At 39.4% G+C, this 10,651-nt stretch overlaps 3 protein-coding genes across 8 annotated transcripts; 1 reads left to right on the forward strand and 2 right to left on the reverse strand.

The window, feature by feature from the left end:
- Positions 1–804: 804 nt before the first annotated feature.
- LOC140809136 (uncharacterized) lies at positions 805–1,260 on the reverse strand. Its single transcript, XM_073166625.1, has 2 exons — positions 963–1,260; positions 805–872 (listed from the first exon to the last, which is right to left on the reverse strand). The coding sequence occupies exons 1-2, from the start codon at positions 1,258–1,260 to the stop codon at positions 805–807; spliced, it is 366 nt and encodes a 121-aa protein (XP_073022726.1).
- A 906-nt stretch (positions 1,261–2,166) lies between these two features.
- On the forward strand, positions 2,167–7,805 carry LOC140810873 (carbamoyl phosphate synthase arginine-specific large chain, chloroplastic-like). Of its 5 annotated transcripts, none has more exons than XM_073168774.1 (4): positions 2,167–2,304; positions 3,610–4,981; positions 5,088–5,780; positions 6,064–7,805. In XM_073168774.1, exons 2-4 carry the CDS (start codon positions 3,662–3,664, stop codon positions 7,612–7,614), a joined length of 3,564 nt encoding a protein of 1,187 aa, XP_073024875.1. In that variant the 5' UTR covers positions 2,167–2,304; positions 3,610–3,661; the 3' UTR covers positions 7,615–7,805. The 5 variants fall into 5 exon arrangements, with proteins under 5 accessions (XP_073024875.1, XP_073024876.1, XP_073024877.1 ...); XM_073168775.1 differs by having other exon boundaries at positions 2,190–2,396; XM_073168776.1 differs by having other exon boundaries at positions 2,190–2,316.
- A 127-nt stretch (positions 7,806–7,932) lies between these two features.
- LOC140810875 (uncharacterized) lies at positions 7,933–10,438 on the reverse strand. 2 transcript variants are annotated; one of them, XM_073168780.1, is made up of 3 exons: positions 10,156–10,438; positions 8,977–9,671; positions 7,933–8,913 (listed from the first exon to the last, which is right to left on the reverse strand). In XM_073168780.1, the coding sequence occupies exons 1-3, from the start codon at positions 10,307–10,309 to the stop codon at positions 8,140–8,142; spliced, it is 1,623 nt and encodes a 540-aa protein (XP_073024881.1). In that variant the 5' UTR covers positions 10,310–10,438; the 3' UTR covers positions 7,933–8,139. The 2 variants fall into 2 exon arrangements, with proteins under 2 accessions (XP_073024881.1, XP_073024880.1); XM_073168779.1 differs by having other exon boundaries at positions 7,933–9,671.
- Positions 10,439–10,651: the final 213 nt, after the last annotated feature.

The following is a 10,651-nucleotide window of genomic DNA, read 5'->3' on the forward strand; positions in this document are numbered from 1 at the left end:
CTTTTAATTTTATTTTTAAAATTTTCGGTTCCAAACATGGTCTGGTAACGGATCCAGTTCCAAAACCGGAACTGGTTCAGGAATCCATTGAGAAGTGGATTTTAGACGGTTTCAAGTCCAATTCATATATACCAGTCTCAGTTCCGGGCTTATCGAACGAACCGGTCCATTAAACATGCATATGTATTATGACACAAAGCCATACCACATACCAAGTTGTTGGTCTTCTACACTCAACTTTAATATATATCAGTCTCATATGTACACATTATATGCAAGTTATATATAATCTTGTTAAAAAAATTTAAAATAAAATAAAATTTTCCTTTGTTTTAACAAGTTTTTTTTTATATAAATCTAATTTTTTTATTTTTAGCAAGTTTTTTTTTCTTTTAAGATTTTGTTTATATAAATCTAATTTTTATCAAAAAATAAAAAGGGGGCTAAAAAACAAGAAAGAGGGCATCATGAGAATAAAGAAAAGGGCAATTGCGTCATTTCATCAAAAAATTCAAAATTATCCCATACTTAAAAATCATACCAAATATACTACTATTTTATATCATATATTACATTTCTATCACAATCATTTTTCTTATCATTTACATACTAATCATTAGTTTATCCTATCCTTCCAACCAAACGTAGCCGAGTATTTTGTGTTGGACAAGCTATATGTCTTCGACCATGGAACCATTGTTTGGGTTCTTCCTTTTTTTTTTTGAAGCTAAACAAGAAATTTTATTAATAATGGAATGGATTATTACAATAACGACTTAAAAAAGAAGTAACACAATCCGGAGGTTAACTCCACTCCATTGGACTAGCATAAGAACAAGAAGCTTTTGCTAAAGCATGAGCACACTCGTTCGCTTATCGCCGAATAAAACTAATTGAAAAGTCATGCTCACATCTAATTATATCTTTACAGCTTTGCACGATAGACCCAAATTCTGAAATACCAACGTCGGAATATCTAATCGACTCCACCACCACCTTTGCATCCATTTCAAAGTACACTTTCTTCAACCCCAGTCTTCGCACCCAAGATAACGCTTCAAGAAGACCCATGGCCTCCCCCTCTTTAACACTAAACATCCCAGCAACAACACAGGAACGACACCTCAGCAACATACCATTTTCATCACGTAAGATGCATCCTATGCCTATCTTTTGATCGGAAGGAAAGAACGCCGCATCCACATTACATTTTATATATAGTCGGGGTGGCTTATGCCAATCAAGACAACCACTATCCATGTTCTGTACAACATCTATTTCTTGGGATATTTGCTTTGCTCTTAACCAGTCACATAGGAATTCTAGTGCAAGTCGAACCGTTGTGGATGGATCATTATATGTATCGTTCCAAACTTTGCCGTTTCGCTATCGCCAAATGTTCCAGAGTACCAGACAAAAGGTAGACTGTTGCACTCCTTTCATCTGTGACAGCAACATGAAGAAAAGTTCAATGAAGAGTTTTTTCTACTGTTGCTTCTAATTCTAAAATTTAAAAAGATTTATGTTATTTTAATACATTTTTTTTTAAAAAATAAGCAGACTCAAAACATGATAACAATCGACTCAAAAAACGAAAGTACGAGTTCTAAAAAAAGGACAAAAACTTGTGTGAGACGGTCTCATGGGTCGTGTTTGTGAGATGAATCTCTTATTTGGGTCATCTATGAAAAAATATTACTTTTTATGCTGAGTATCACTTTTTATTGTGAATATGAGTATGGTTAACCCGTCTCACAGATTAAGATCCGTGAGACGGTCTCACATGAGACACACTCAAAAAAAACATAACAATATTTTCTTTTATATATATATATATAATTCAGTCAATCAGTTGATAATATAAATAAGACAAAAGCTTGTGTGAGACGGTCTTACGAGTCATATTTGTAAGACGATCTCTTATTTGGATCATCCAGGAAAAAATATTATTTTTTATGCTAAGAGTATTCTTCTTATTGTGAATATGTGTAGAGTTGACCCATCTCATAGATTAAGATCCGTGAGATGTTTCACATAAGACCCATTCTATAAATAAAGGATAAATATATTATTTTTAGGGGCAATTAACTATTTTGAAAAATATTGAAATTTGAAATTTCTAATAAACTTATTATATTTAAAGATTTTATTACAACTGAATTTTGGGAAATTGTCATTAAAAAAAAAAAAGAAAAAACCAAAAGGTAAAAACCCTCGCCCAGAACTCCAAGACTCGAGCACTGCGAGCAGCCAAGCCCCCGTTTTCTTCTTCTTCCTATACGCCTCCTCCATTTCCAGCATTTAGTAAGTATCTACGTAACGTGAGTATTCCCATTTACATAATTCGTGTTTACCGGATTTCTATTTGTTTTGTGTTATTGCCACCACGGACTCAGGTATTTGTGGAATTGACCCAACGGATATATGTTATTGAAGTGATTGAGTTGTAAAAATCAGAGCTGTGAAGCTAAATACGGTGTTCATGAAATGGGTGTTCGGGCTTTTCTGTTTTCCGCACCTGTTGCTGGAGTTACAGTTGAATCTAGTGTAACAATGATGAGATATTGTTTACTATGGTTAACAATATGTATAACCGGGTAATGCATTCTTTACATTACATAATCACATGCCTCAAGTTCCAACCTTTTACAAAAAATAGACTTTTTAATGTTCAAATTCGACACTTTCGTAAAAATCCAACAGGGATTCAATCCAGTGACATTTGTGTAAACATGGTTTATGGACTTATGAGTTTTAATCGCTTTATTAACTTAATATGCATAAATACTTTAAGAATGAATTTTGTGTTGCACTCTTGTTGTCAGTTAGGAACGTTGGTTTGAGTAATTTGATTTTTTGGGTGACTCTGCATATGTTTTTGGGATCTGCTTGATTTAGACCTAGATAAGCTGTATGTTCTAGGTTTTATTACACTATACAGTATCTTTTTACTCAGAAAAATCTTTGCCACCTTAATTTGGACAGTGTGAGTTTGTTATGAGCTATGTTCCATTTATACGGGTACGGGTACCATATCGAGTATGATAAGGATACGACGATACGACAAATTTTGAAAATATATGACACTAAGTCTAGGATACGACAATTATTTAAATATATATAAATATTATATATATATATATATATTTATATAAATATTATATATATATATATTTATATAAATATTATATATATATAAGGAGTTAGTTAAGAAGAAAAAAAATCTTTTGCCTAAATTAGCTGTGTCCAAGTCATATCCGACCGGTCAGACCTACAAAAAGTCAAGGATACAGATTTTGCCTTATTTGACATGCATATCGGCGTATCGTATCCGTATCCGATACTTCAGAAAAAAATTAGGATTATCCGTGCTACATAGGTTATGTGCTTGATATGATCTATTTATGAATGTAGCGAACTTTTGTACTGAGAATTTGAGGAGTTTTGTATCGGCGCTCCTTTCCCCTGCAGCACAAACTCTCTTTTTGTTGTTTGGTTAAATCATTCTTCTTTATCTGGAATTTTTTACTGGATGTTTAAGCTCATAATCACTGATCCCAGGCTTGTATTTTGGGATTTTTTTAAATGTCGTTGTGTTGATTCTTGCAGGAAAATATAGGAGTACATCAAAAGGGCAAGGAAATAGACGTATTAAAAGAAGATGAATCATTGTGCACATCAATGTAAAAATGCTCTATATAACCTGGTTCAAGCCAATCCAAGTATACCCGTACAAAAGCTTTCCCCCCACCTTTTCCCCCAGACAAAAGTAGCATTAAAGAAGAGTTCAACAAGTCTATACCTGTCATCTCGTCGCTTTACCTTAAAGTCTGCAAAAACTCAGGCTACTGGTGTAAAAAATGGTGATGGTTCATCAAATGGAGGGATTCTTGGAGTTGAAAAAGGTGTGGGCAAAAGAACAGACATAAAGAAGATCCTGATCTTGGGAGCGGGGCCTATTGTGATAGGTCAGGCTTGCGAGTTTGATTACTCAGGCACGCAAGCCTGCAAGGCTCTTAGAGAAGAAGGATATAAGGTGATCCTTATTAATTCAAATCCGGCCACTATAATGACTGACCCTGACATGGCAGACAGGACTTACATCGAGCCATTGACACCAGACTTGGTTGAGCAAGTGCTAGAAAAGGAGAGACCTGATGCTTTGTTGCCCACTATGGGTGGTCAGACGGCACTTAATCTTGCTGTGGCGCTGGCAGAGAGTGGTGCTCTTGAGAAGTATGGTGTGGAGTTAATTGGTGCAAAGCTTGATGCAATCAAGAAGGCAGAGGATAGGGATTTGTTTAAGCAGGCTATGAAGAATATTGGACTTAAGACGCCTCCTTCAGGGACTGGGACTACACTTGAGGAATGCATCGATATTGCCAACTTAATTGGGGAGTTCCCCTTGATTATCCGGCCTGCATTCACCTTAGGTGGGACAGGAGGTGGGATTGCTTATAACTGGGAGGAATTCGAGGCCATATGTAAGTCAGGGCTCGCTGCTAGTGTGACATCTCAGGTTTTGGTTGAGAAGTCCTTGTTGGGGTGGAAAGAGTATGAGCTTGAGGTTATGAGAGATTTAGCAGATAATGTGGTGATTATTTGCTCGATTGAAAATATTGATCCCATGGGAGTTCACACTGGGGACTCCATCACTGTGGCCCCTGCACAAACCTTGACAGATAAGGAGTACCAGAGACTCAGAGATTATTCTATTGCTATTATTAGGGAAATTGGAGTTGAATGTGGAGGCTCTAATGTTCAGTTTGCTGTTAATCCTAAAGACGGAGAGGTAATGGTGATTGAGATGAATCCTAGAGTTTCAAGATCATCAGCTTTGGCATCAAAAGCAACTGGTTTCCCTATAGCCAAGATGGCTGCCAAGTTATCGGTCGGTTACTCATTGGATCAGATTCCTAATGATATCACAAAGAAAACACCAGCAAGTTTTGAGCCTTCCATTGACTATGTTGTTACTAAGGTGATGCTCTCGTTTTTTTCGTTTTTATCTGGCTTGTGCACATATTATGACCTCTTGTTTTCACTCATAAATTTTAGTATCATCAAATATTTTTGTGCTAATGCAGATACCTAGGTTTGCATTTGAGAAATTTCCTGGATCAGAGCCAATTCTAACAACCCAGATGAAGTCTGTTGGTGAATCGATGGCAGTGGGCCGAACATTCCAAGAATCTTTTCAAAAAGCTGTGCGATCACTAGAATGTGGGTATTTTGGATGGGGTTGTGCACAAGTCAAGGAACTTGACTGGGATTGGGAGATAATAAAATACAGTTTACGGGTGCCCAGCCCAGATCGCATCCATTCCATTTATGCTGCAATGAAGAGGGGAATGAAGGTGGATGATATCCATGAATTGAGTTACATTGATAAATGGTTCCTCACTCAGCTTAAAGAACTTGTAGATGTGGAACAGTATCTTTTGGCTCGGAATTTGTCACAAATGACTGTTGATGACTTCTGGGAAGTGAAGAAAAGAGGGTTTAGTGATAAACAGATTGCTTACGCCATAAAGTCTACCGAGAAAGAAGTTCGATCAAAGAGATTATCTTTTGGGGTTAAACCAGTATACAAAAGAGTCGATACATGTGCTGCAGAGTTTGAAGCTGATACCCCTTACATGTATTCATCCTATGAGTTTGAGTGTGAATCAGCTCCCACTCAAAGGAAAAAGGTTTTGATTTTAGGTGGAGGACCAAATCGGATAGGACAAGGGATTGAGTTTGATTATTGCTGCTGCCATACCTCGTTTGCCCTTCAGGTTTGTGCATCTTAATTGATTGGTGCTCTATATAAGTTTCTCCCCGTTTACTTCTCAAGATAACTTGTTTATGAACTTGTTGAGCCTTAATGTCTTTTTTGAGCAAGAGTAAAGAAATGCCAATTTACAAGTCAATTGAAAATAATCGGCAATTGTGTATGAAAAAATATTCAGGGACATCAGGAATCTTATTGTTAAATTTCCGTTCGATCAGATTGTAGATAGTTTAGGTTTAACTTTTCTGGGTCTTCTTCTAATCTTGGAATTCTTTCTCTTTTTATAGGATGCAGACTATGAAACAATCATGATGAATTCAAACCCAGAAACAGTATCGACAGATTATGACACCAGTGATCGGCTCTACTTTGAACCTCTCACTGTTGAGGATGTTCTCAATGTCATCGACTTGGAAGGACCTGATGGCATCATCGTCCAATTTGGCGGTCAAACTCCTCTAAAATTGGCTCTTCCTATTCAGCATTATTTAGATGAGCACAAGCCCAAGTGTCGAAGTGGTGCTGGATTTGTTAGCATCTGGGGCACATCCCCTGATTCTATCGATGCTGCTGAGGATAGGGAGAGATTTAATACAATTTTGAAGGAATTACAGATAGAGCAGCCAAAGGGAGGAATTGCGAAGAGTGAAAAAGATGCACTAGCTATTGCGGCAGACATTGGCTACCCTGTTGTTGTTCGACCTTCCTATGTTTTAGGGGGTAGGGCAATGGAAATTGTTTACAGTGATGAAAAACTTGTAACTTATCTTGAAACTGCTGTTGAGGTGGATCCCGAGCGTCCCGTTCTTGTTGACAAATACTTATCTGATGCTATAGAGATTGATGTCGATTCACTCGCTGACTCACATGGTAACGTAGTGATTGGTGGAATAATGGAGCACATTGAGCAGGCTGGAGTCCATTCCGGGGATTCAGCATGCTTGCTTCCCACAAAAACTGTGTCATCTTCATGCTTGGAAACAATTAGAAACTGGACAACAAAATTGGCGAAGCGGTTGAATGTGATTGGACTCATGAACTGTCAGTATGCAATTACGGCTTCAGGGGAAGTTTTCTTGCTCGAGGCTAACCCTCGTGCATCCAGGACAGTTCCTTTTGTATCCAAGGCCATTGGTCATCCACTGGCTAAATATGCTGCTCTCGTTATGTCAGGGAAAACTCTCCAGGACTTGCAGTTCACAAAAGAGGTTATCCCAAAGCATGTGTCTGTTAAAGAAGCCGTTCTTCCATTTGACAAATTCCAAGGAGCTGATGTTATTCTAGGTCCGGAGATGCGTAGTACTGGTGAAGTTATGGGCATCTACTACGAGTACTCAATCGCATTTGCGAAGGCGTTAATTGCTGCTGGACAGAAGCCACCTCTTTCTGGTACCCTCTTTCTCAGCTTAAACGACTTAACCAAGTCCCATCTTGCAACAATTGCCCGAGCCTTTCTTGATCTTGGTTTCAAGATTGTTGCGACTTCTGGCACAGCCCATGTCCTCGATTCCGAAGGTTTTCCAGTCGAGCGAGTGTTGAAGATGCACGAGGGACGGCCTCATGCCGGTGATATGATTGCTAACAGGCAAATTCAGATGATGGTGATCACAAGTTCAGGCGACGATCTCGACCAAATTGACGGAAGACAGCTGCGAAGAATGGCTCTGGCTTACAAGATTCCTATAGTAACTACTGTTGCTGGAGCTTTGGCTACTGCTGAAGCCATTAAAAGTTTAAAAAGCAGCAAGATTGAGATGTTAGCTCTGCAAGATTACTTCAACATTGACAACGAAACAGAGAGAAGCAGTACATTACAGTCAATTTCATCTCATTCGTAAGAAAGGATGCTGCACTTGTTATAAAGTGATATCTTTCCATCGATCTTACCGTTTCCCACGACTATGCTTGCTATGTTTTTTTAAAGCTCCTTTTAAAGGCAATTCTGTTCATATTTTGTGATCCAATGAAGTGCGTTGCGAGGTGTTTTATACCTTGTTTTTAATGACACGGGTATAAAATATTATTAATTTTAATACATCTTTTGCTGCCTCAATCAATTTACCTGTAAAATAAAATAAAGTAGCAATTGAGGGCCTTACGAATAAGGATTCTATCCTCTGTTTTCGATGAAATAAATATTGTATTCTCAAGCAAACGAAGAGGGCAACTGATGATATATTTGAACTTTGGTACAACATTACAAAGAAACAAGAATTGATGCAACTTGACTGTCTCACTCACTTAAAAAAACTTGAAAAAAAACGTAATTTTCGTTATTAGAATGCGGCAAATAATATATTAAACTCTACGATTCATCCTTTTGAGATGAAACAGAAGTGGTAATTTACAGCTTTTTGAGATGATCATGGATGAAATGGAGGGAGTGGTGGGAAATGACCAAACTTGGGGTGGTTCAAGTACTTTGGAGGTAGCTCTGGGACAGGTGGGCAAGGTTTCTTGATCACTGGTGGATAATACGGAGTTGGAGGTGGCAGAGGCTTGGTCACCACTGGCGGCTCGGGTGTAGGCGTGTAGACAGGAACCGGAGGGGGGAGAGGCTTATAAACAGGTGGCTCAGGTTTGGGCTCGTAAACAGGTGGCTCAGGTTTGGGCTCAGGCTTGGGCTTGTAAACCGGTGGCTCGGGCTTGGGCTTGTAAACAGGTGGCTCGGGTTTGGGCTCAGGTTTGGGCTTGTAAACAGGTGGCTCGGGCTTGGGCTTGTAAACAGGTGGCTCGGGTTTGGGTTCCGGCTTGGGCTTGTAAACAGGTGGCTCAGGTTTGGGCTCAGGCTTGGGCTTGTAAACCGGTGGCTCGGGCTTGGGCTTGTAAACAGGTGGCTCGGGTTTGGGCTCAGGTTTGGGCTTGTAAACAGGTGGCTCGGGCTTGGGCTTGTAAACAGGTGGCTCGGGTTTGGGTTCCGGCTTGGGCTTGTAAACAGGTGGCTCAGGTTTGGGCTTGTAAACCGGTGGCTCAGGCTTGGGCTTGTAAACAGGTGGCTCGGGTTTGGGCTCAGGCTTGGGCTTGTAAACCGGTGGCTCGGGTTTGGGCTTGTAAACTGGTGGTTCGGGTTTGTAAACCGGTGGCTCGGGTTTGTAAACCGGTGGCTCGGGCTTGTAAACAGGTGGCTCGGGTTTGGGCTTGTAAACAGGTGGCTCAGGCTTGGGCTTATAAACAGGTGGCTCGGGTTTGGGTTTGTAAACCGGTGGCTCGGGCTTGTAAACCGGTGGCTCGGGTTTGGGCTTGTAAACCGGTGGCTCAGGCTTGGGCTTATAAACCGGTGGCTCGGGTTTGGGTTTGTAAACCGGTGGCTCAGGTTTGGGCTTGTAAACTGGAACAGGTGGCTTATACACCGGTGGTTCTGGCTTGTAAACAGGAACAGGTGGCTTATAGACTGGTGGTTTCGGCTTGTAAACTGGAACAGGGGGAGGATTGTAGACCGGTGGATTCGGCTTGTAAACCGGAACCGGCGGGTTGTAAACCGGTGGATTCGGCTTGTAAACGTGGACCGGGGGCTGGTAGACCGGTACTTGGGGAGGAAGGAACCAATGGAAGTGATTCTTCCAAGGATCAAGTGGGTGAGGAGGGAACTGGAAAATCGGCCAAAAGAACTTGGAAGTGCACAATGCAGCTGAAAATTTGAGATTCTTGCTGGGGCTAAAGGTGTATATGCCTTTTGTTTGGGATTTGAACACAATCTTTGAGGCCTCTAGGCCATCATGGGCTGGGCAAGCAACCGCAGCCGCGCTGTGCAGCTGCGCGTAGCATTCTTTTTTGAGTGTTTGTTCAAATGTATTCGGGATCGGGACCTTGAATTTTCCTTCATCATCGAGCTCCCCGAAACCGATTCTTTCGATCTTTTCGTCCTCGAGCTTGCAGTCTATGCTTACACGAAGCCCTGATCATTGAAAAAGAGTGCAAAAAGCTGGTAAGAACTCGAGCATCCAAATGAAATATTAAACCAAGATCAAATGATACCAGTTGAAATCTTAAGTTTCTTGATTATTCTGTCAGTAATTGCATTGTGTTATTTATTCACATTAAAGTCGAGAAACAACATATTGATGTTTCAAATATTAATCTAAGGAAAAGATATATAAAAAAACACCAACAATACAACATATCACGTAATAATATTATTTAGTTGTTCGAAAGAACAAATGATTCACTATCTCGGAAAAGTCAATAGAGCGAGAAATTCCATATAAAATTAATAGCTTTCAAAACCATGTCTTAAATGAAAAAGTCAACCCAAATGTGTTTTGAATTACGTGTTTTAAAGCCAACATATCTCAAAAAACTATATATTTTACGTTGGAGCTAGTTTCTTGCTATCTTTTCACAAAAGGACTCTCAGTATTTGCAATCGGTTCGTTGATTACCTGAAAATGCCTGGCTGGTTTTGAAGCGATTCTCCTCACAATCCGCACACTCTCCAATCCCTACGACCTCGTACGTATCAGCATTACTGAAACTCACTGCAAATAGTAAAGACAGAACAAAGAAACCCCCGAAAAGGGAACTTTGAAGCCTCATTTTCACCCACTGAGCTTTTATCCCTCCAACCAATTACTCAGAAACAAAAGGGCTTTTCCCCACAGGTTGTATACATATCAGAAACTATATATATATATATATATATATATATATATATATATATATATATATATATATATATATATATATATATATATATATATATATATATATATATATATATATATAGTGCTGGCTGGGATCAGTTTGCTTTGCATAAAGAACCCAACCAACAGGTAGAACTTAATGAGATCACATGTTGGTTGGTCTCATTGATTTTGCATTTGTCCCGTCGGCCCATAAGTTAAGGGAAGATAATTATCGTAGTTTGACAGTTTTTTT

The sequence above is a fragment of the Primulina eburnea genome, chromosome 13 (genome assembly GCF_022965805.1).
Source record: "Primulina eburnea isolate SZY01 chromosome 13, ASM2296580v1, whole genome shotgun sequence".
In the NCBI taxonomy this organism is placed as follows: Eukaryota; Viridiplantae; Streptophyta; class Magnoliopsida; order Lamiales; family Gesneriaceae; genus Primulina; species Primulina eburnea.

What these genes read in the sequence shown, in the direction of transcription:
- LOC140809136 (XM_073166625.1), bottom strand. Translation starts at nt 1,260, where the DNA reads ATGGATAGTGGTTGTCTTGATTGGCATAAGCCACCCCGACTATATATA. An exon ending in GATTAGATATTCCGACGTTG is followed by an intron (nt 873 to 962) that starts GTATTTCAGAAT and finishes TTCGGCGATAAG; the next exon opens with CGAACGAGTGTGCTCATGCT.
- LOC140810873 (XM_073168774.1), top strand. Translation starts at nt 3,662, where the DNA reads ATGAATCATTGTGCACATCAATGTAAAAATGCTCTATATAACCTGGTT. An exon ending in TTGACTATGTTGTTACTAAG is followed by an intron (nt 4,982 to 5,087) that starts GTGATGCTCTCG and finishes GTGCTAATGCAG; the next exon opens with ATACCTAGGTTTGCATTTGA. An exon ending in ATACCTCGTTTGCCCTTCAG is followed by an intron (nt 5,781 to 6,063) that starts GTTTGTGCATCT and finishes CTCTTTTTATAG; the next exon opens with GATGCAGACTATGAAACAAT.
- LOC140810875 (XM_073168779.1), bottom strand. Translation starts at nt 10,309, where the DNA reads ATGAGGCTTCAAAGTTCCCTTTTCGGGGGTTTCTTTGTTCTGTCTTTA. An exon ending in AACCAGCCAGGCATTTTCAG is followed by an intron (nt 9,672 to 10,155) that starts GTAATCAACGAA and finishes TTCAATGATCAG; the next exon opens with GGCTTCGTGTAAGCATAGAC.